Genomic DNA, 25,152 nt, shown 5'->3' with positions numbered 1-25,152 from the left:
TATCACTCTTATATGATATGGTATTTATGGCAACACTTTTAGATTTGCATTGGATAACATTGTTAGTTTTTATTTTTTGTAAACCTAAAACAAAAAGTATAAAAAGTTTGAAATGTTCATTAATTCAAAGAGGTCACCTATTAATTATAACTTTGAAAATTTTCTTCTTGATGTCTTTTAATATAAACTTGTACAACTAATCCAGATAAGTCTTTATTTTTGGGCAAATTTCGCTTTACCCCTTTATAGTTTGGTCCATATACGGATCACCTCCCTAATATTTGAAAATAACCACATAACCACCATATGGTTTGTGGACTAAAATGCACCATTAACAATTTTGTCTAACATAACGGAATGTGAGGCCTACTTGCCTATGTGGAGAGTAAATTCATTAAGACAAAAATACCTTTTTACAACTTCAAATTTATAAAAAAAAAATGCCATTTTTTTTTTTTCTTTCTCTCTATTATTTCTCTCTACTTCCTCTCCTCCATAGCCATCAACACCTCCTATATTTGCAGGAAAACATAACAATAACCATTCAGCCCTTATAAATACCTCTATTGGGTTGTAAAATGAGCTCACGTTGAATAAAGGAGGAGCCTTTGGTTATAAGGCTGTGCTCATATTTTTCAACCTATATAAAACGAGCTCATAACATTAAGTAACATCCTTGCCTTTAACCTGTTGCCTTTGGTCTGCTTCCATGAAAATATGTTGCCTTTAGTTCAGCCAATCCCTTTCTCTCTCTACTATTATAAAAAGTAATTCTACTTTAATTATAATAATAATTATATATATATATATATAATCATGGAATTAAAATGAGTGTTGAACAGATTGTAATCATATATGTGTGGGTGTATATTTAGGTACTCCCTCCGTCCCATATTATTGGTTCATTTTGTCCATTTTAAAAAGTCAAAACCTAACATTTTATATCATTTCAAAATTACCCTTTAAAAATGATTATAAATATATTTAACAATGGAAATAAAGAGGCAATACGATAAATTAATATCTTGTAATTTGATTTTAAAGCAATAATTACATATTCCCTTAGAAAGTTTGAAATTCTAAAAAGGGACCAACATTGTGGAATAGAGGGATTATTATATGTAGGTTTAATTTTGAAGAGGGAAAGAAGAAGTGGGTATTATAAAGGTCAAATCACTTATTCTGGGGATAGAGGTTAGTGTGCGTTTTAATCCACAAATCACATGAGGTTATGTGATCATTTCTAAATGATAAGGAGATGATTCACACATGGAACAAACTACAAGGGGATAAAAGTGAAATTTGTCCTTTATTTTTTTTTTTGAAGTTTTTTATGATCACTGGATGAACAATGACTTAGTTGTATTCTAAGATCTCATGGCGAGAACCAACCTTTGTGAGTGTTCTACACAACAAAGAGTACGTAATAGCAGTGGAGTGCACCTCTATTTGTTTCGACGGAAAATATTTTAATGGAAGTCATAATTAACAAAAAAAAAAAAAAAAACAAGCTTACTTTGATAGAAGATGTTTTCTACTTTTAAAAAATGAAAAATATTTTTTGGATTAAAGTCTTACCACACTACCACTAATATATTAGTTTCAAGTCACAATTAAATATTAAAAAAATACTTTCTGCAAAAACAAACAGTGAATACAGTGAGAATACTAGAGAATAGAGAGACCATTGTTAGGTCTCATCGTGTCAATATATATGCACATTCTTCATACTTCTCTAATTTAATTATGTGCATATGAACATGTTGTAACAAGAAACATTTATTAAGCTTTCAAATTGTACATGGTATCAAATCTAACTATAAGAACCTGAACTCCAGAAAGAGGAACTGATTTATAAAACTTAACCCAGTAGATGAGAAGAAATTTTGTATTCTTTTACAACAGTAAAGATTTTTATTTTTTTAAAAACAGATTTTGAGGCATATGATTTGCATCAATACAGGGTGTGTTTCTATCGGGCACTGAACAGAGTAATGGTCATTTCGTTGATTGAACCTGCTGCTTTCTTTCTTGAAGAACCAACAGCCTCAAGAACATTCCTTTCGGTGAAGAAGCCAGGTTGTTTGGCCTGAGGCAATATACCTTCACCACCCAACATCAGAACCACAGATGACATGCTTGGCCTATCCTCTGGAGATTGTTGCACACATAAAAGACCCACGTGGATTGATCGCACCACTTCAGTTGGGTAGTATGAGTCCCACAGAGCCTCATCAATCAATTCCAATGACCTACCTTCTTTGTAGAGTCTCCATGCCAGAACATATGCTCACACAATCGCACAGTTGTGAATGTTTTGGAACAGGGGGAGAAAGTGGGATTTAAGACAAAATATAAGAATACTTCTAAACTCAATATACTTACATGGCCAAGGAGGTTAAGGTGGTGATCTGGATGATAGAAACCTCTGTTTTTCTTCCCACTCACGATCTCTAGCACCAAAACGCCAAAGCTAAATACATCTGATTTTATTGAAAACAACCCATCCACTGCATACTCTGGAGACATGTAGCCGCTGTAGAAAAGAGTTTAATGAAGAACTAGATTTTGAAGCAATGGACAAAACATGTTGTATAGATTCTTACTATGTTCCAACCACTTTGTTTGTATTTGCTTCTGTCTCATTTCCCCGAAAGCTTCTAGCCATTCCAAAGTCTGATATTTTTGGGTTCATGTCAAAATCTAGCAAAATATTGCTTGCTTTGAGATCTCTGTGAATAATTCTCAGCCTGGGATCTTGATGAAGATAGAGAAGGCCCCGGGAAATCCCATTAATAATGTGGAAGCGCTTTGGCCAATCCAGTAACGTGCTTTGGGTTTGATCTGTCAAAATTTTGTTTGATTTAGCCCATGCTCCTGCTAATCTGATGCATGAATTTAATAGGATTGCTTGATGGAAAATCCTAAATTTTGGAAGACCCAAGTTCATGCAAATGCACATGTAATACAAACTACATATAATTTTTTTTCCTACAGTCAAATAAATCAAAAGAGAGCCAAACCGAAAATAGTTTTGGTATGGTATTATAGTTTCAAGAGAGCCAAACCGAAAATAAAGTAGTCTAGGCTTTTGTTGGGCATGTATTCATAGATCAACATATTTTCCTCTCCTTGAATGCAGCATCCTAGAAGCTTCACGAGATTTCGGTGCTGAAGTTTGGCAATACAAATAACTTCATTCTTGAACTCGTCAAGTCCTTGCCTAGAACTCTTTGATAGCCGCTTCACAGCTATTTCTTCTCCTCCTTCCAGCATACCCTGAGAATTACCATTATAATTGATAGAAAGTTCTTTTTTTTTAAATTTAAAAAAGAAAGCACCTTTTTTTCTTTACTAACTATTATAACTTTAACCAACCTTTTTTTTTTTTAATATGTTGCTCTGGTTAACATTGTTCCAACATGTGCAATTGTGACCATTGATTTATGTTACAACATTACCTAACACATACTTAAGAGACATAATTACACATATTTATGAAGTTTCACATGTGAGAAAAGATGTATCAGACTAATTGTCTTTTCTAAAAATTGAAAGAAAAATATATTGCAACCCGAGATAGCACCTTAGTTGTGTAATAAGGAAAGGACAGTGAATGTTTTACTATGTTTGGGTGAGTGTGTAGTGTGGAAAGATGGAGAGGATTTATAGAGTTAGAACTTCTCTACAAGATTTTAAATCAAATTACTTTTCATTCCCATCAGTCCTAAGAAAAGGGTTAGTCTTAATTGTTTTTCATTTTAGCAAACTCAAAAAGGTAGTTGTATTTATCAAAATTTTACATTCAGAATGGTGAGTTCTGTATTAAAAGGTTTTATCGAACAGTAAGTATAGGAACACAAAATTTGTGGGCCCACACACAGAAATGAATGCAGCGATGGAGCTTGCTGCAGCACAACATTCTATGCACTTTTCTGCAAAAAAAGAAAAGTGATTATAGCCTTACAGAAAAGCAGTGATAAAAAAAGTTGATTGGTTTTATGGCTTCTACATAGGCTCCATGATTACATAAGAGTGTCTTTACATTGTTACCTTGTAAACAGGTCCGAATCCACCCTCTCCAAGCTTATTGTTGATTGAAAAGTTGCTTGTGGAATGAGCTATTATAGCTAAGTCAAACAATGGTAACTTTAGATCTTCCTTTTGGCCTTTGTCAGTGTAACCTTGTTCAAGGTTCATTAGATTTCCTACAAAGTGGGGATGAAATGGATGTAAACAAACACAATGAGACAACTAGTTCCAACTAGTAACATACCATTACAGACTTGACCACAGAATGACACATTGGATATATACCATCTTTGTTCAGCTGTGAATTCTTCCTTTTCTTTTTTTGGAGGTACAAGGTTACACTCATGCCTAACAAAAGAAGTCCAATTAACAATGCCAATGTCACTGCCACTATCTCTCTTTTCTTGCCTTTCTTGCCTTTGATGCCAGCTTGTTGGACTGTTGAAACCTCTATCCATTAACAGAAATGGTCAAGTCAGTTAGATAATACAACCATGAAAGAACAAACTTAAAGGGATTCCCCATCCCCCCCCCCCCTCTCTCCCCATGAAGGTAGTCTTTAGATTTCAAACCTTTGAACATTTCCTATATATTGAGGTTGTTATGGGAAAGGCCGTGAGAAAACTTAAAACAAAATAAAAACATAACCACACAAGAATTTACTGATGCAAAATATAAGAAGCTCAAGGAACCTTTGAACATTTCCTATATATTGTAGTTGTTATGGGAAAGGCGATGAGAAAATTTAAAACAGGATAAAAACATAACGACACAAGAATTTATTGATGCAGAATATAAGAAATTCAAGGAAGAGTAAATTCAAAGAAGTGGCAATATTTGAAAATTGGCATGATTTCAAAGAAAAATCGATATGAACTATTCATAATCGTGTTTCTAGTATTATTAGAGTCTTATTTTATGGTTAGTTTATATTTTCTAAGATTTTTATGTCAAGGGTATTTTTGTAATTTTAATATTTGCTGGCATGGGCTATAGGGGTCGCCCATGAGTTGTCTTGTGGGTCAAGTTATTTAATTAGATTTTGTTTATGGTTTTTATTTGGTCTTAAATTGATTTTGGAAGTCAGAGATATTGTATTAGGTTCCTTTTTGGTTGGTTTATGAAGTCTCCTAATTCTATATAAAGTCATGTAATCTTATAATTGAATAAAGTTGATATGTTAGAGAATTTTAGAGCTTTTAAAGTTTCTTTATGGATTGTGTAATGCAATCAAACCCTAAGTGTGAAGCCTAAGAGATTCTAGGAGTGATTCCTAGATCTTTCTTATTCTTCTCATTCTCCTTCTTTCCCTCTTTTATTTGATGCACTTTTAACAACCTAAAATACTATTCATGGGTATTGTTCACAGCATCCAAAATCGTCTCAAAATTCAATCTTCCTACCTATTACATTAAGCCCTAACCCTAATTCTTACATTAAGCCCTAACCCTAATTCTTCCATATTCTAGTAAAATCCCTAACATTTCCATTACTTTTCAACTTGAAATCACAAAACACCTATTGTGTCACGACCCCATTCCACCCCTAATAAAATGATGCCGTGATGGCCAGTAATGGCTAGTAATCCAAGATTACGGAAGGCCAACTTACAAAGATTCACACAAACAAAGTATACATATGAGGCAGAGGTAATGAATTTAAATCTGATTAGTCTATAAGAGTTGTGCATAGATTAAATGAAATGGCATACATCATAACATGGTTTTACAACTTGAATACCAGATAAAATAAACTTAACATTACATCTTGATCAAAAAGCTTCTCAAGCCAAAACATACAAAAGAAATGAGCTATGAAGCTAAGAAGCTAAGAAGCATAATCTTTAAGATAAATACAAAAGCATAAACAAAACACATCTTCCAACAAAGCTTAGGCGACATCGCCTTCTTTATCATCACTGTGGGTGTTGATTTCTGACCACACAACCAAACGGGGAACTCAGTTGAAGAGCACCAGCAGAATAGATTAAGCCCAAATAACCTGTCACAGAAAGATAAGAATCTGGCGATGGTTCATCCACTCAGGGGCATTCCGACGATCAAGTCAGTAACCAAATATCTCTCAAAGATAGCAAATTGTGCTTAACTCACAAGAAAGAACTTACTGCTCACAGTGTATCACATATACCTGAGACCCACAGGGGTTCCTCCCTTTTATAGCCATTAGTGTCCAACTCCCCTAGAAGCCTCACTTCATAGGTCTCCAGCACATAATGCTTATCCTCGACTTCTTGCTAGATTGGGATAAACTTCCTAAGAGCTTTATCCTTATCTAGACTAGAGCCCTCATTTGTCCAGGATTCCTGCCTCCTTATCCGCTTATCTCAGATTTCGGCATCTCCGCAGATTACCTCGACCTTATTGAGATCATCTCAGCAACATGTCCGGGCCACGTGGCACCTCGGCTAACACTTCAGTGTCACCTTAGCCACATGTCGTTATTCATAAAATACTCCCACACAACTGCCCCTAGGTTCTATTACCTCATCAACCTGAGGTGATGAAACCTATATCATTTGTTCATATAGCAAGTCGGCTACGATCTCCTTTCTTCTTCACGACCGAGATTATTCCTTGTCAGCTTCATATAACCAAGACTTCTACAATCCACTGTCCAAATGATCAAGAATCAAGAACTCAATTTTTAAATATCTCAGCCAAGATTGCTCCTCTAGTTGAGGTCCTTGCTTCATTACTTCAAGAATTTGAAGAGTTCTAATTTGCGCATGAGTTATCACGCACAGTCCCTTCAACTGTTTTCTCCATGCGTCTTTTCCTCATTGGTTCGTACCTGACACGCGCTATTAGGTCGTGTTGCTTCTGCGCACGTCGCCTAACAAGCATGTCATCCAAGGAACTTCATTATGGTTTGCCGCCTTTTCAAGTTTTTAACAAAACTCCTCACATTCTCTCTCCGTCCTTTCACTTTTGTAATTGCGATTTCCTTCTCTTGCTGTGCTTTTCTGCAATAACTCCATTTATCATTCCCGGTGAAGCAGCTACTGTCATACTCCGCTTGTCGTCACCATTTGACTCTGGCGTAGTTCAAACCGGTGTCGTCGTCTTCGGCCCCAGTCGGTGAGTTCATAATTTCTTTCCTCTTAATTTCAGTCCTTTCCATTTTTTTAATTTATTTTGAATTTGTCGTTTGTCCACATTGCCTATTGTTGCCTTGTATCTAGACTTGTTGTTGTATTCTGTTTCCATCTTCATGTTCTGGTCATCATTTTTGTTTCTTGAATCTTGAATCTGTGTAATGCTTCAAAGAATGCCAATCATGTTTTGCTTGAGATGTTTGCACACTGTTTTTTACACACTCACTCAGTGATTTGAAGTTTTGGGTATGCATATTTGTTTTCTGCTTCAATCTTAGTTTCTGAATTTTCTTGTCTTTGATTCCTTCTTGGCTCTGAACTTTGTTCCATTTCTGTTTGCTTTGTCTGTTTTTCAAATTCTTACTCTTGATTCTTGTTTCCGCATAGACTTAGGTTTGGGATTTGATTTAGAACCCTATTCATTAAGAAAACTAAAACAAATTTCCCCTTAGGCCTTCATAAACCCTCACTGTGGTTCTTTTTGGGTTTTAACTGAGGTCTTCAGACCCATTTTAACGATTTTTCTCTGACATCTAGTAACACTCATACCAAGCCGACATAATGGGTATGTTTAGGTGGAGGGTGGACACCCCAGCTAAGCTAGAATATTTTAGGCAAGAATTCTCTATCCTAGTCGATGTTTAGATCAGGTTGGCTGAGGAGAAGGACTCCATAATGCCTGTTGGCAATTCTATGCCCTTCCCCATGGTTGCTTTCATCGAATGTGGCCTTAGGTTTCCTTTAGACATTCTTTTTAGGGAAGTCCTCCACTATTACAAACTCAACCCTATGCAATTAACCTTCAATTCATATAGGGTTATCAACGGTATAATCGAACTAGCACACCGAGAAAAGGCTAGAATTACGTTAGCCGACATCCAATTTTGTTATACAATGTGTGGCCTAAAGTCTGAAAAAGGCTACATCTATTACCTTAACCCCAGATCCACCGTATACAAGCTCATAGCCGACCTCCCAGACTCCAACAAGGGTGTTGGAGATGACTATTTGATGGTCTCGGGCAACTGAGAATTTGCACCTGATGATGATCTTCATCTCTTCCCTTTGAGCCGAGGAGTCTTTAGAAAGGATGAGGGTAAGAACTAAGTGCAACCTTTGTGCTTCTGTTTAAGACTGTCACTTTATTTCTCTTATCTGTTATAATCTCTGCTTTTTGCTCTTATAGCTCTCCCTCAGCCAGCAAAGGGCTTTTGCCAGTTCTTCTTTCCTAGCAAAGACCATAAAAGGCTAGGCTTGCCGATTGACTAGCGCAAAGCTCCTTTGCTGCTCAACTACATTCCGACCTACAAGTCTGTTTTGCCTGACGTTTCCCGTCGAAACAAAATTCCACCTTCAGCCATAACTCCACCAACTGCTTCATCACCAAGGCCAGATTAGGCCTCTTCCTCAAATCCAGTTGAGGTTGCATCCACATCTTTTCCCCAATCGATGCCACCCTCTCAACGCCGATGCTGACGTCGATCCCCACAAAACGCACCTGCCGGCAGAACTCGTAGCCGCAAACGCTGATATTCTGAAGAGTCGGCTTACGATACAGGAAACCCACCAGTCACCTTGCCAGCAATCCATTTCGGCACCAAAGTTACCCTTGCTGACCTTTTGGCCGACCTGCTAGGAGTAGCTACTGTCACCTCTTCTTCACAATCTCAATCCCAACCCACACAAAAACCAAAAAGGGTGAAGAGAGCTAAGGTAAAAGCCTCTGCCACCCAAATTGAGTCTAACGATACAGTACCAATCTCTAAACTCGCCAAAATCGAGAAAACCGCATTCGCGGCCGAAAAGAGGCCTGCTGAGGCAGATCCAACCGATACTGCTCGGTCAAAGAAGCTGAGGCTTGAAGCTACGACAATCTTAGGTGTATTTAAAGCCAATGAACCCTGGGTCCTAGCCATCATGATTGGGGATCTGCCAATGAAGGCTGGGGACAGCGCCATTGATAGTCTTGAGGTCGGTGCCGCTCTCTCTACTGCTATTCTCCTACCAACAGACCTAAATCGTATGGCCAAGATCAGTGAGTACGAAAACTTTGCGTTGATGATGCAGAAACACTTTGGCTTTTTACTTCAAGTTTTCTTCACACTTGGAAATTTTACTAGCTTCGATAATTTCTTTTCGTCCAGGCTATCCAGCATGTCAACTCCTTCGCAACGAAAGTCGAGGCATTCAAGCAGGAGTTGGTGCAAAAGACCAAGGAGGCTGCTGGCTACATTGCCTCCCTGAACAATCCCGAGGCTAAGATGAAAGTTCTATTAGATCGAAAGTTCTATTAGATCAAGCCAAGGCTGCCAAAACTGCGCAAGATCTAGCCGAGGAAAGGGCTAGAGCAACAGAGGTTGTGGCTGAGGTTCTCAAAGCTGAGGCCAAGGAGGTTGAAGCCAAAATAACCGAAGCCTAGGCAGAGCTCCGAGAGGCCTTGGCCACTAAGAAAGCCGAAATCAAAGCCACTGACGAGAAAGCATTCTCAGAGGGACAGGCCGCCGTCCATGATGCGTACAAAGCCCAGGTCAACTAAGCCAACAACCGAAGCTTGTACCTTGGCTGGATGGCAGCTTTGAATAAGCTCTTTGTCCCAATGGACTCCCCCTTGAGAGACATCAATCAACTTCAAGCACCTTTTCCTCCAACTCCTAAGGGCTCAGAAGACGAAGCTAAGGATGATGATACCGAGGCTGATGATGCCGATGAAGAGAAGACTGTTGTTGGGACCAAGTCCCCTACTCTGAATGAGCAAGTCCTAGACTTGACTCAGCGAAGAGTGCCTCTCCCAAAAAGACAACCAGCGAAGCCAAGGTCCATGTCACCGAGACGAGCCTTGACCAGACTCTTCTCGAGGTTGATACTAAGATCGAGGCTGATAAAAATGCCGAGAATCTTTCCCAGCTGTCTGCTGAGGCCGAAACACCGCCAACCGCCAAAGCAGAACAGTCTGAGATCAACGCCTAAGATCCTAGTACTTAGGAATCTCTTTTTTCATTGTACTTTTTGTTTTCTTTGAACAAGTTATAATAGTTTCTACTTCAATTAGGCCAAAGTACCACCTTTGTAACTGAACAAGTAGTCTTTTATGAATGCATGCTTCATTTTTTCTAAGTCTTGAATGCTTCTCTTTCATGCTTACCGTTTGTATGTTTCTCCATACTTAGAATATTTTTCTAGTTCTTCCAAGTATATTCTATGAAATTGCTTTGGGGTAGAATATATCAGACAAAAATTACCTCAGAGTTATCCTTAGCTAGTCACCTCGGACCAATATCTCCTCGGCTTTAAACTTTGATTGTACTTGATGTCTTCTTATCAAGACTTCACCCTTCCAACCTTTCCAAGCTTGACAACCTGCTTAGTCATTTCGGGTAATAAGTACCTCAGATACTTCTTTTCTTATTACCTCGGCTGACTTGAACTTGTAAATTGTTCTGAAATTTCAACAAGTGTCAGGCTCATAAGCTTAGTTATCATTCCTGCTCCCTACCCCCTATTGTGAACCTAAGTTCCACTTAAGTTTGCATTAAGCATGTGTCTATGGTCTGTTGCCGAAGTCAGACTCAAACAAAGACTAGCCGAGGTGTTCTACCTTGGTTTCTCTGTTTAATCTAACTAAAGTTAACTTTAGTTCAATTTTGCTGGCCTGGCAAGTCTGTCTTTACTCAACTTAGTTCAACTCTGCCGACATGGCAAGTCTAAGTTAATTCAACTTAGTTCAACTCTGCCGACATAGCAGGTCTAAGTTAATTCAACTTAGTTCAACTCTGCCGACATGGCAGGTCTAAGTTAATTCAACTTAGTTCAACTCTATCATATGCAAGTATAATTCAACTCTGCTATATAATAAGTCTAAGTTACTCATCATGTTTCAATCGGAAACATCGTCAACTTAGTTCAACTCTATCATATGCAAGTATAATTTAACTCTATCATATGATAAGTCTAAGTTACTCATTATGTTTCAATCGGAAACATCGTCAACTTAGTTCAACTCTATCATATGCAAGTATAATTCAACTCTGCCATATGATAAGTCTAAGTTACTCATCATGTTTCAATCGGAAACATCGTCATAAGACTATTTCAGTCCTATCAAACAAGTGTTAACAATAATATATGAAAACAAAAATCGAGCTGATGTTTTATTAAAGCTTTTGCTAATAAATCATTATATAATTCTCAAAGAGCTAATGATAAAAAAAAACTTCAAATTGCAAGTGTTCCATGGTCATGGCAACTCTTTGCCATCAATGTCTTCAAGCCGATATACTCCATGGCCGGTACTCGAGATGATTCTGTAAGGTCCTTCCCAGTTCGGGCCAAGTTTGCTCTCCCTAGGATCCTTCTGTTGCCGACAACTTTTCTTAGGACCATGTCTCCAACCTTGAACTCTCTTCGGTTGACCTTCTTATTGTAAGCCCTAGCAAGCTGCTACTAGTATGCCTCTAGCTGAATTATTGCTCTCTCCCTTCTCTCCTCTACTAGGTCCAGATCTCGGGCCAAGTATGCCTGATTGTTCCTGTTCTCCACTCCATGGGTTCTGATTTCAGTGATGCCGACCTCCAGTGGGATAACCGCTACAGTGCCATATGCCATGGCAAAAGGAGATTCCCTCGTTGATCTTCTCGGCGTAGTCCGATATGCCCATAGCACATTGGGCAACTCTTCTACCCACTTTCCCTTGGCTACTTCTAGCCTCTTCTTGATCCCATCCAAGATAGTCTTATTGGATGCTTCTACCTAACCATTGCTTTGAGGGAAACTTGGAGTGGCGTAGTAGTTCTTGATTTTGTACTTTGCACAGAAGCTTTTGATTAGCTTGCTGTCAAACTATGTACCATTATCTGCTATTATTGCCATTAGGATCCCAAACCTGGTGATAATATTCTTCCACATGAAGTTCTTCACATCAATATCTCAAATCTTCGCAAGGGGCTCAATCTCTACCCACTTGGTAAAGTAGTCAGTTGCTACCAGTAGAAATTTCCTTTACCTAGTCGCTTGGGGTAGTTGTCTAACAAGATTCATGCCCCACTAGGCAAACGGCCAATGGCTGGATACTGGGTTCAAATCAGCTGCTGGTTGATGTATCAAAGGTGCAAACCTTTGACACTTCTCGCACTTTCTGACGTAGGCTTCAGTATCCTTTTGCATGTAGGGCCACCAGTACCCCTGAGTGATAGCCCTATGAGCAAGTGATCTGCCCCCAGCATGGCTTCCACAGACTCTTTCATGGATCTCATACAGAAAGTCCTCAACTTGAAAGGGATGTACATATCTCAAAAGGGGTCCAGTGAAGGATCTCCTGCAAAGATGGTCATCTGCTGTTAGGCTGAACCTAGCCGACTTTAATCTAGTTTTGTGTGCCTCTTTTCGGTCATCTGGCAGCTTGCCATCCCTGAGGAACATCACTATTGCATCCATCCAGCTTGGTCCCATCTCCACACACATTGCTTCGTACTCTGTGACCTGGGGCTCCACACTTAGGCCTGACAAATAATCAACCATTATGGTCCTTGCCTCATCTGATTTCATTACACTAGCCAGGTTTGCTAAGGCGTCAGCATGACTGTTGTCATCTCGGCTAACTTGTTGTAGCCAACAATCATGGAACAAGGAAAGCAATCTGACGACCTTTTTAACATAGGCAACCATTCGTTCATCTCGAGCTGCATAATTGCCTGTTGCCTGATTCACAATAAGTTAGGAGTCACAGAAGACTACCACCTCATTGGCCTCCATTGCTGCTGCCAACTTCAACCCTCCAATCAGTGTCTCATACTCTACTTCATTGTTCAAGGCATTGAATCCCAAACGAATAGACTGGTCTAACATTTGCCCATTTGGCGATATCAAAACCACCCCTGTCCTTGCTCTTTGTCGGTTTGAACATCCATCGACAAATGGGCAGAAGGAGTCACTGATGTAGATATTGTAGGGTTTTGGTTGCTCTTCCTTCTTCTATCTTGTTGGAGTGGGGTTTCTCGGTCCCAACTGGGTCTCTTCCTGTTTCCCTGGACCCTAAGTCGCGGCTCAACGGAGCCCGACGTGGGATGGCACTAAAGGTGAACTTAGCCATAAAGTCAACAAGGACTTGGCCCTTAATTGTTGTTCTCGGCTTGAACTCCAAGTTGTATTGGCCCAGTGCTACTGCCCATCTGGCTACTCCTCCTGTTAGATTCCCATGCTGCAATAAGGACTCAAAGGATGCTCAGTCATCACCATCATTTTGTCGGCTTAGAAGTAGTGATTTAGTTTTTTGGAGGCCATCATCAAGGCTAACATTAATTTCTCCAAGGGAAGGTACCTGGTCTCTCCACTTGCTAGGGTTTTACTCACATAGTAAACCGCCCTCTGTTCTCCCTCATCTCCTCAGATTATAACTACGCTTGCTGCGTGCTCTGAAACTGCCAAGTATAGGAACAATTCCTCTCCTGCTACCTGAGTTGACAAAACTAGTGTTGTTATCAAGTATTTCTTCAAGTCTGCTAGGGAAACCTCACATTCTTCTGTCCATAAGAAATCAGTAACCTTCTTTAGCAGACTAAAAAATGGCTTGCACTTGTCCGAGCTGCGGCTGATGAACCTATTCAGGGCTGCAGCTTTTCCAGTTAATATTTGTACTTGCTTGGCTGATGTCGGGGTCTTCAAGTCAAAGACGGCCTTGATCTGATCTAGGCTTGCTTCAATGCCCTTTCTGGTGACCAAGTATCCTAGAAACTTACCAAACCCAACTCCAAATACACATTCTGAAGCATTGAGTCGAAGCCGATATGTTCTTAGGGTGTCAAAGATTTTCTTCAAGTCGGCCAAGTGGTTCTCAGGTTCTTTGGTCTTCACGACCATATCATCAATGTAGACGTCTACCGTCCTGCCAATCAGATGTTTAAACATCTTGGTTACTAGCCTCTGGTAGGTTTCCCCTGCATTCTTCAACCCGAAAGGCATCACTCTATAGCAGTAAAGCCCTTTTGAGATATTGAATGCGATCTTCTCTTCATCTAGGGGATACATTACAATCAGGTGGTACCCCCTATAAGCATCCAGGAAGCTCATCCTTCCATGTCCTAAAGTGGCATCCACCAGTTGGTCAATTTTAGGCAGGGGGAAACTATTATTGGGACAAGCCTTATTCAGGCTGGTGAAGTCCATGCAGACCCTCCACTTCCCATTTTTCTTTTTCACAACTACTGTATTGGACAGCCAGGTAAGGCAGTTCACTTCCCTGATGGCCTGGGCTTCTAACAGTTTATTCACTTCCTCCTCAACTGCCTCCACATGCAATAATGTCGGCCTTCTTGCTCATTGAATGACAGGTTTAGCCGACCTGTCCACATTGAGTCTATGACATGTGACCTCGGGGTCGATGCCTGGCATCTCATAGGGCGTCCAGGCAAACACTTTTATGTTTGCTCGCAGGAATTCCTCCAACTCCTTTTCCTCCTCCTCGGTTAAGCCAGAGCAGAGAAGAAAGAAGCGTTCCACATCTCCTTCCTAGATCAAGATCTTCTTCACAGCCTCTTCACTTTTGTCGACTGGTTCTTTGTCGACATCTTCTAGGACCTTCCTATCCTCATCTTCTATTTCCACTGTATCTGCTTCTCGCACAGTGCAGGTGGACTTCATTGCTGCCATGCAGCAATTTTTTCCTTGCACCTGATCTCTTTTGACTTCCTCGATCCCCTGCTCTGCTAAAAACCACAACAGTTGGCGTAGTGTTGAGGGTACAACCCTCATTGCATGCCGCCACGGTCTTTCCAAAATAACATTATAAGGGGAGGGGGTGTCAATCACCGTGAATTCTATGTTTACCTTCTTGTTGCATGCCTGCACCTCCAAATTCGTTGCTCCGAGAGGCCATGTCGGCGTCCCATTGAATCCAACCATTGGATTGTTGGACTGTTCTAAATGATCTGGATGAAGGCCTAGTTCCTTGTAATATCTAACATACATGATGTCGCAAGAACTGTCTTGTTCAATCAATATACACCTTACCTGGCAGTAACCAATCTTTAGAGTCACCACCAGAGCATCATTGTGTGGATGTTGTACCATGTCTAAATCGACTTCAATAAAAGAGACCGTCGGTCCCTTATTTTCATACATTCTAGGCTTCTTCAATTGAACCTGGTATACGTGTTGTAAGTGTTTTACACTCTGTGTTTCCCCCCTAACTTCATTCTCATTAACTCTTGAGTGAATCACATTGATCACCCGGGGTCTATCTGCTTGTTGCGGTGGCGGAGGTGCAGGCGATGCTACTAATGCTGGAGGAAACCTTGCATGCTCTTTCCTTGTTCTGGCCTCGTCCACCAGGTCTCTTAAATGACCTTGTTCAACTAAGTCCTCAAAATGTGTTTTTAGGGCCCTGCATCCCCGTGTAAAATGCCCATCCTCATTGTGGTAAGCGCAGTGCTTTCCAAAGCTCCTCCCTATAAACTCGCCGTGAAATTTCTCTGGCGCTTTGTAATATGGTTGGTTCCCGATCCTCTCTAGAACCTTATAGATTGGGATCCTGAATACAGTATTAATTGCTTGCGCAACCCTTAATTCAATCTCCTGCCTATTAACTGTGGTATTACCTCGGCCTCGCTTCGGCGAGCCGTTTCTCTTCTCCTGTTTTGGTACTTTTACTTCCGGTGTGTCTTCCTCTGCCCTGGAATACTTCTCTATTCTTGTCATGAGCTCTTCCATGCTTTTTGGTAGTGTTTTTGCCAAAGATTTTCGGAGGGGGTAGTCATCCTCCAAGCTATTTTTAAATGAAATGACTGCTACCTCCTGGTTACATGCCAGTATTTGATTGAACACCTCATAATACCATTTGGCATAAGCCCTGAGGCTTTCACCCTCGCTAATTTTCAAAGCTAGTAGGGAGTCCACCATTAGTGGTTGTAGCTTGTTCATAACAAATCTGGCCACAAACATTTTGGCCAGGCCTTCCCAACTTTTCACAGTTCCTATCGGCAACTTGTGAAACCAATCCGATGCAATCTCTCTAAAGGTCGAGGGAAACACTTTACACGATAACTGCTCATGCCCTGTCCATAATGCCATTGAATTTAAATATAAACCAACGTGGAAGTTCGGGTCAGTCTTACCATCATAAATCTGAAACCTCGGCATGTGAAATCTCTTTGGGACTTCAAATGTATCCAGCTCGGCTGAAAATGGAGTCCTTGGTTTGACAGGGGATGTGACCTCGGTGTTATGTTGCTTCTTCTGGACGTAGTTTCTCAAATCTTCCTTCTCTCGTCCAGGAGCTCGGCTATTAACGGATTTTAACTTTTTTGGGGCACTGCTCCCAATGTCATTATTTGTCCTCTTGGACTTCCTCTCATCTACTACATCAAAACAAAGTTCTTTCCCTTGGATACGCCGAGGTTCCTTGATGTAAGTCCTGTTTGTTCGTGCTGTCTTCTACGACTGACCACGTATTGATTCAGTGCGGCCGACATCCTGTGATGGCCGATGTGAGCATTCAGTTTCTCTACCATGTTGTGGGACTACTGGAACTGGTTTCTGCCACCCTTTCTGGGCATCGGTCTTGGCCGCTGGGAACGGAGTGTCCTGCAGCAGGAATGGTGGTTGTATCACGTTGTTCTACATCATAAAGTGGACCACAAATTGAAGGTCGGCCAATTTTTTGCCCATCTCTTTCATCTTGTTGTCCCTCCTTAGGCATCTATCTTTCCATACCTGGAGGTCACTTTCATTGTAATACTCATCTCGGCCAGACTTGTTAGGGGTATTCCCATCTTTGCCGACGTCTTTCTCCCCCTGATTCGGATCATGTGCTCTCTCATTACATGGTTCGTTCCCGACGTTAGGATCCTCATGTTCACAACTCTCACTACTGATGTCGTTCCCAACCTTTTCTTCCTGCCCATTGTTGGCCGTCTATTCTCCTTAAATTCCTACAGATGGCGCCAAATTGTGGGTGTTAATTTATGACCACACAACCAAATGGGAAACTCAACTGGAGAGCACTGACAGAATAGATTAAGCCCAAACAACCTATCACGGAAAGATAAGAACCCGGCAGTGGTTCATCCATCCGGGGGCACTCCGATGATCAAGTCAGTAACCAAATATCTCTCAAAGATAGCAAATTATGCTTAACTCACAAGAAAGAACTTAGTGCTCACAGTATATCACACATACTTGAGACCCATGGGGGTTCTTCCCTTTTATAGCCATTAGTGTCCAACTCCCCTAGAAGCCTCACTTCATAGGTCTCTAGCACATAATGCTTATCCTGGACTTCTTGCTAGATAGGGATAAACTCTCTAAGAGCTTTATCCTTATCCAGACTAGAGCCCTCTTTTGTCCAGGATTCCCGCCTCCTTATCCGCTTATCTCGAATTCTGACATCTCCGCAGATTACCTCAACCTTGCCGAGATCATATCAGTAACGTGTTCGGGCCACGTGGTACCTTGGCCAACACTTCGATGTCACCTTAGCCACGTGCCATTATTCATAAAATACTCCCCCACAATCACCTACATATATATATATATATATATATAAGAAAGAGGGGTGAGCTGAAAACTCAGTGAATGATATAAGTAAAAAATGTTTTTATAAATGATATCCGAGATTTTATCAAAACAATATATATCATAGCTTGTAACAAAATCAAATGATAAACCGAGTTCATCAATCAAAGTTTTTCAAAGCTTCTTTGGATGTTTACTAACATCCGCATAATACAAAGGATGATATTCATTAAAACAAAACAAAGGAATAACTGACCCGGAATCGATTAGACAAGTCAACCCGTCAGTGGCAAAGGAGATATCTCAAACAAAAGTACTAGTTGCATTAAAATCTCCTAGCACTAAGGACCTTCCAAGAATGTCATCTAAACAAATATAATACTTGATACAAAAACGAAGGGATAATCATCCATGCTTGATCAAATACTTTTCCCAAACAAAGCAAAGCTTTTATCAAAACATTATAACATAACTTTATTAAAAACACCACTCACAATAGCTCTTCGGATGTAGGGGTTAAGGTAAGGATCCAAGACCTATAAATAAATGGCAAAGTCCACTGAATGCATTGCAAGAAGACAAAAAAAGATGCTAAAAAATGGTTATGCAATGCACTCTCAAAGCAAGCTTAAAAGGAGTAAAATAGATCTTGGCATTTCTTTCCAGAACTAAGTCAAAACAGAGCAAAACATGTTTTGGGAGTTAAATCAATGTTTTTCTTCATGGAAAAGCATGCTAGGTACAAACCAAGTGTGGGAAGGAATGCACATAGGTGAGCCTAGCTGGGTGAACTCAAGAGGTCTTGGCCGAGGTGTGGTTTGCCTGACCGAGGTGACACAAAGTGTCGCCAAGTGTGTGTTGTGGTTCGCCTAGGTATGAATGTAAGGTAGGCGAAGGTGCAAATGATCATGTAAGGTAGGCCAAGGTGAGATGAACTGCTTGGCCTAGTTGTAAGGTCTAGACAAGAGTGACTCTTAGGGAAATAGTGAAGTTTGAAAATTTAGGTCTCCTCTTGAAGAACGTGAAGAACATGAACATGAAGAACATAAATGCTAAAATCATAACTTCTTATTCAAAATCTGAGATTTCATTATATGAGTTCAAAAACATGGACCTAGGTACCCATACTTGAAGATTCCATGGAAACAAACACAAAAACACAGAACTTGGTATAGACTTTTGGATCAAAACATGGCTATTCTTCAAGAATGCAACATCTCTTTTCTTTTCAAAACAAATCTTTAAATCAATGCATGGCTCATGAATCATGCTAGATCATGCAATGCGATCAGATCAACATAAAGAACAACGAGAATGGATCAAGAATCTAACCTCAAAACACAAATTGAATGGTCCAAAGTATGAGAATCAAGCTTGGAAATCTAGTCCTCTCACTTTAAGAACTTCTTATTCTTCCTAGAGTTTCTCTCTTTTCTCAAGACAAGGATAAGGCAAAAGATATGGGTTTCTCAACTGCTAATTGACTTAAACCACTACTAGGACATGTGGCATCATCTGGTCAAGTCTCCTAAAAAAGGTGCCAGAATGAAAAGGCAAGAGTAAGTCAAAGTGTATACAACAAATAAGGTGGCATGGGCACTCTGACAAGGCAAGGATCTTGGATAAAAAACATAGGCTTCATACAAGAGAAAGATAAGTGAGTTCTTCTTGATCTCGGCTAGGAGAGGTAACCCTTGGCCTAGGTATGACACACCTCAATTTGGGTTGTACAAGTCAACAAGAAGGTGCCCAACACAACTGCAAGGTTCAAGGATCAGAGATCTCGGATGCTAAGGTGATGCACACCTCGGCCAAGGTGCGAGGGCGTAGGGGAGGTCAGCCAAAATGATTCCAAGATGATCCTAGGTGTTGACACTCAACGGTCTAGGTGTAAGAGGTTCAAAGGTGTCATCTCGGCGTAAGGTAACAAAGGTAACTGGCATAGGTTCAGCATAAAAAGCAAGGAACAAAGCATGGATATAACACTTAGGCACAATACAACAGCATCAAAACAAGACATGAACCTTTACTTAGACAAACTATCAAAATCTATAGATGCAAGCTTAACAAACCAAAATCATGTAAATTCTCATGAACATGAATATGACTGAGACAAAATGAGGGTTGTTATATACTGTCAACTTTAAAAGTCCACTCTACTCATCCTACATCATTTACATAGTTCACCTATAAGCCTATATCTATGGGCGAAAAATGACGGATATATCTCTCTCTCTCTCTCAACAACCTATTTCCAGAAGTTCACAAGATCATCATAATTCTAGAACCTTGAAATAACCCAATCAGATAATACAAATAGCAAGTCGAACCTATAGGATCAGTCCATGCAGGCCAAGGATGGGTAATAAGCATCATTTGGATCGAATTCAAGACACACCTAGAGCAGAAATCAATGTCTAAGATAAAAACCAAGATGAACACTTCTTTTTTCTAAACTGTAGTTAGATGTAAAAATGTATTATAGAGGTATGTTTAAGGAAGAAATGTATATATTCAACATATGTAACTATGATTCTCACATATGTAAAATATAATCTAATTAATCTATGTTTGGTATGAATTCTTACCCAACTCAGAGGAAGCCATCCTTATGTAAATTTCTGGCCCATTTTCATGGAGCTCTTTCATATCAATTAACTCCTCAAACCAAAGCAAGCAACCACTTCCGCCACCAGTTATATCTAAATTTGCGTAAGCCGTACAAGAGCAGTTTTTCAAGCATATCATCTCACATTCCCTCAGGGTCATGCTCTTGTCAAACCAGGAGTTCCGTGTGTCTGGCATCTTATATCGCGAATACTTGAGAAATCCATCTCCGTTGTGGCAATCCAATTGTGTCCTCCGAACACACCCATTAGACCAATCTCCATTTCCCCATTCTGTTTGGTTCTGGGGCACAAATTTATTCAAACAGCCACATACTGGCGAGTTTTCAGCAATACATTTACTATTTGGACCACATAGTTTATAATTATCGCAGTTATCTGTTGCTGCAGTCAGGTAAATGACCCATTCCTGCGTTCGATTAATCCATATCCAGCGTTGTATAACATCGTCTTGACTCAGAGTAAGCCTCGAAACAACTGAGCTGATGAGTTCATAACCATAATACACCTCCTCCTTGGTATAAACCAATCCATATTTGTAGATGCGGTTTGGTTTGAGGTTTGCATTCCCTAATCCGATACCATTCCATGGTCCAGATCGATGCAGCTCAATGGAACCATTTCTCAAAATAAATTGTGGATATCCTTGGGGATCACACCAAAAGGAAAAATCACCTTGAGCTGGATCATCACTGCTCTTCCATGAAGAGAGGTGCCACTCTTGGCCCGTTACAAAATTCTTTCCAAGCTTCAGGCCTGGTAAAAGAGTATCACACGGATAATCAAAGCTTTGCCACAAAATATTATCATTCACATCTTTCACAACAAGATTTCCTGACTCCATAAGTTGTGCAACAGGGTCCTGTGTGGATCCTGTCACATTGGTAGACCAAATGACACTACCGGTACCATTGAAAAGGACAAGAATTCCAGGGTCGATTACTGTTAAGATGCCCTAATGAATTGACAAGTGGAATTTCTCTGTTGGCAACCCATACAACGGTCCTAATAGAAATTTTCTTGTACCATATTCCCATATATGTATTCTGGGAATTGCCAGGGCTAAAAAAAACCCATCTCAAAGCTTCCACCAGATGAAATAATGGTATTTTTGCCTGTTATGGATTGAGTTTTGGTTATGGTGTCTGCTGCGTTGGAGATTATTAAGATGGAAAATAAAGAGGAAAAAAAGAAAGGTATTTTGAGGCCTTCCATTGATGGTGTAATGTCTAATTCATGAAATCCATCTGTTTTTATAAATGAATGCCGAAGAACTCTTACAGGACAGTTATGTCTTCAGCTGGACTTTTGTATGGATATTGACTTTCTACCCTTCAGTTGGACTTGGAAGTCAAGAAGTCTTGGAATTCCATAGCCATATAATTCTTATCTGAATCATATTTGCATCTTAATCATGGAAACTTATTGATAATCTGGATTTTCACACACCATAATTACTACACTCCAAGGGTATGTTTGATTAGCAAAATTAATAACTACACTCTAAGGGTATGTTTGATTAGCTGAATTAATAGTGAGGGATTAACAATCCATGGATTAGTATAGGATTGGTTATCTAGTTGGATTGGTGAGATATATAATTCCCTCTTGTCCACGTTTGTTTTGTAATAAATATGGAAATATATAATCCCAATTATATGTATGTTTTGTGTTATTAGTTATAGGATTAAAGAAATCGTCAATTTTGATGGATAAAATGATCATTGGAATCTAATCCGAATAATAAAATTTTGAAACCCACCAAACAAAAGTATGTACATGACTTTTTCGCTTGTTTTAAAATTTAAATTTACAACAAAATCTGATTTCAGTCAATTAATATACGAGGCATATCTTTTTTCAATCAACACGTTTTAAAATTTATTCAAATTTTAAATTAAATTATAATAATTTGTTATTCAACTTGTTTAATGGCTCTAGTTCTATATTTGCCGTTAGATTCATTTCAAAAGTAAAATATAGGTAGAAATAATAGAAAAATTGAGGTCCTCTAAATGTTGATCATTTCCTTTTCATCAATAAAATTCCCTAAATTTGTTCCTTATGTAGATTTTTCTTAATCGATGACCCAAGACTTGGAACCTTGAACTATGGGGTATGAATGTTGAATAGTCTATTATAAGCACGACATTAAAGACTTGGAACCTTGAACTATGGGGGTATGAATGTTGAATAGTTTATTATATGCACGGCAATAAAGTTCTATTTGTTTAGATAAAAAATATCTTTTTAAAAAGATTTTTTTAAATATTTTTTTGACAATTAAACCGTGTACAAGAGGTTATTTGACAGTGACATGTTAGAATAAGTCATGATGCAAATGAGTAATATTTGAGATCCCCACCCCCATAATACTCGCACAAATTTGGACCACTCATGATGTGGACCCCACACATACATGGAGGGCCATGATCACTTTGAGGGTGTGGGGGTCATCCCCAAAGGAAGTCCCAAACATTTTCCGCCGTATTAAGAATTGACATTTTTTCCCAACCAAAAAAGAAGAAGAAAGAATGGATACACTTTAACTAGGATTAGAAAGACACGAAATACAAACATAAATAAAATGATTATATAAATCAAACAGAAAGAATACAAAGATTTATGTTGTTTATCTCAAAATAAAGTTATGTCCATCATCGTTGCGATTTCACTATGATTTGAAAGAATTACAGTTCAAGATTGAAAAATGCTGCAGTTCAACTATAAATATATAGTATTAGAGTAATATGATTAGAATTGTGAAATCCTTAGTTGCTAGTGTTTAGTGTTTACGAGGATCCACCCTACCTAAAAGATCATTCTTATTTAATATAGCTTTTGTTTAGTATTTGATAACGTTGTTAGTTTTTTTATTTTTTGTAAATGTGAAACAAGCAGTATTTTTTTAAAACGAAGATAATAGCAAAAAACCTGTTTGATATGCACAAATATATTCAAAACATATAATAATAATAATAATAATAATAATAATAATAATAACATGTTTAATGAGCTGACGAAATTAATGATAAGAGATGGGGATGTTGGCAGAGACCGGTGTTGGGGTAGTTGAAAGTGGGCGGTGGTAGTGGCAGGTAGTGGGGGTGGCCGCATTGGAACATTTTTGAAATATAGGATAAAAATATTTCTAGTTTGGGAGTTTTTAAAATTTGTTTCACTTGTTTTTAAGAAAACCAGGCAATAAGGCTAAATCAATTATTTACACCATTATTCCTTTATGTTTACAATCATGTTTCTTCGGTTTTGGATGATAATATTTTAGTAAAAAAATCATTACAAAAAGTCAATTTATTTTTTCTATTTTTTTTACATCTTTTTTTCTAAAAAAAAAAAAAAAAAAAAACACTAAAAAAGCTAATTTTCAAACGAACCTTAATTTATTTTTGGCAAAGCCTGTTGTCAAAGCTTATTTTGCATTCTAATTTTCTGCTGAAATAGGTTTCTAGTCTCTTGGTAGATTTGCAAACTTAATATGAGCTTCAGAAGCAATTTGTTAGTATTAATGGACACCAACTGGGGGTAAATATTGTTTTAAGAAAAGCAATATTGTACAATTATGATCACCCTAAATGTTCAAAAAATAAAATAAAATAATACATTAACTGTGAAGCAATAGGACCCAAACTTGTTTGGTTTTGATTGATTTTTTAAAATTAAGTTTTTTTTTTTTTAAACCTTTTTTAGTAATGTTTTTAATATTTTAAGAAATTTTTACTTCTGTAGATGCAACTAAAAAAAATATTTTTGAAAAATATTTAAAAAAATCACTAAATACACAACAATATGAAAATATACTAAATTTTTACATTTTTTTATATTTAGTGAATTTTTTTTTAAAAAAAAATTTACAAATATTTTACTTTTTAAGTATATCTATAATAGGTGCATTTAGAAAGTAAAAAAAAAAAATTAATAATATTAAAAAAATTATTAGAAATAAAAAATAAAAATAAAAATAAAAATAAAAACTCAATTTTAAAAAAATTAATGCAAATTAAACAAGAGTTTTTGGTAAAGTATTTTTTTTTTTTTTCCAAATGTTATTTTCTTAAAGCTTGTCTACTTCTCTTTCAGATTTTGGATGTGATGAATCCAATTATAAGGCCTTGTTTGGGAACATGCTAATTTAGTAACTTTTTGGCTATTTGGCTAAAATATGAGTTAAAAAAAACTAGTGTGTTTGTGATGACTTTTTGACTTTTTACGAAAAGATGTGCAAAACGTAGAGAGAAAAGAGAATCTTTTGACTTTTTGGTATGGATTGTTGGCTTTTTAGCTAATTTAATAATTTTTTGACTAAAACGTTTGGTTGCCAAACGAGGCCTAATGAGAAGATATACGTTGAACTTTCTCATTGCCGTACATTGTGGGAAATATTACTTGATATAGACAACCCTTGAAAAGTGCCTTATGTGAAGTTGTTCTCAATAATGCCCCTGACAAGCTGCAAACGCATGTCAAGTCACCCATTGTAACGCCTCGAAAATTAGGCAGGGTATATCTATTTATGCAACAAAACCCATTTGATAGACAAACACATATATATAGCTAACTATTTCATACATTCATTTCCATTAAATCCCAAATGCCAAATACATGCTATTCACATCTCAATGCCCAAGTTCTAATCCCAAGGATGCATTTTATAACAAGTATGAAATGGAAACCAAACAGATAATAAGTGCCCTACAGGTTTACAAATTTATCCAAGAACATTCATAGTTACACAAAATAGAGTTTCAACTCGACGCAAATACAACCTTGGTCTTACATTCAACAAATAACCATAAAACAAAAATGAAACCTCAGCTCCGAGTCCTCCCAAGTCAATGCCTTGGCGGAGGCGTATCA

The 25,152-nt window shown here is 38.4% G+C and overlaps 1 protein-coding gene across 1 annotated transcript; it reads right to left on the bottom strand.

Moving 5' to 3' along the window:
- Window positions 1–1,954: 1,954 nt before the first annotated feature.
- Window positions 1,955–21,766, bottom strand: LOC114272120 (G-type lectin S-receptor-like serine/threonine-protein kinase At4g27290). Its single transcript, XM_082878377.1, has 6 exons — window positions 20,239–21,766; window positions 4,318–4,482; window positions 4,054–4,208; window positions 3,069–3,279; window positions 2,607–2,844; window positions 1,955–2,536 (listed from the first exon to the last, which is right to left on the bottom strand). Exons 1-6 carry the CDS (start codon window positions 21,119–21,121, stop codon window positions 2,239–2,241), a joined length of 1,950 nt encoding a protein of 649 aa, XP_082734503.1. The 5' UTR covers window positions 21,122–21,766; the 3' UTR covers window positions 1,955–2,238.
- Between the last annotated feature and the right edge of the window lie 3,386 nt (window positions 21,767–25,152).

The sequence above is a fragment of the Camellia sinensis genome, chromosome 7 (genome assembly GCF_055761805.1).
Source record: "Camellia sinensis isolate YWXY chromosome 7, ASM5576180v1, whole genome shotgun sequence".
NCBI lineage: Eukaryota > Viridiplantae > Streptophyta > Magnoliopsida > Ericales > Theaceae > Camellia > Camellia sinensis.
The sequence above is the reverse complement of the archived record's forward strand: the minus strand, read 5'-3'. Positions and strand labels throughout refer to the sequence as shown.

Coding starts and splice junctions, on each gene's coding strand:
- LOC114272120 (XM_082878377.1), bottom strand. CDS start 21,121: ATGGAGTCAGGAAATCTTGTTGTGAAAGATGTGAATGATAATATTTTG. Junction 3,280..4,053: donor GATTCGGACCTGTTTACAAG/GTAACAATGTAA, acceptor GGTAATTCTCAG/GGTATGCTGGAAGGAGGAGA. Junction 2,845..3,068: donor CCTAGACTACTTTATTTTCG/GTTTGGCTCTCT, acceptor AAATTTTGACAG/ATCAAACCCAAAGCACGTTA.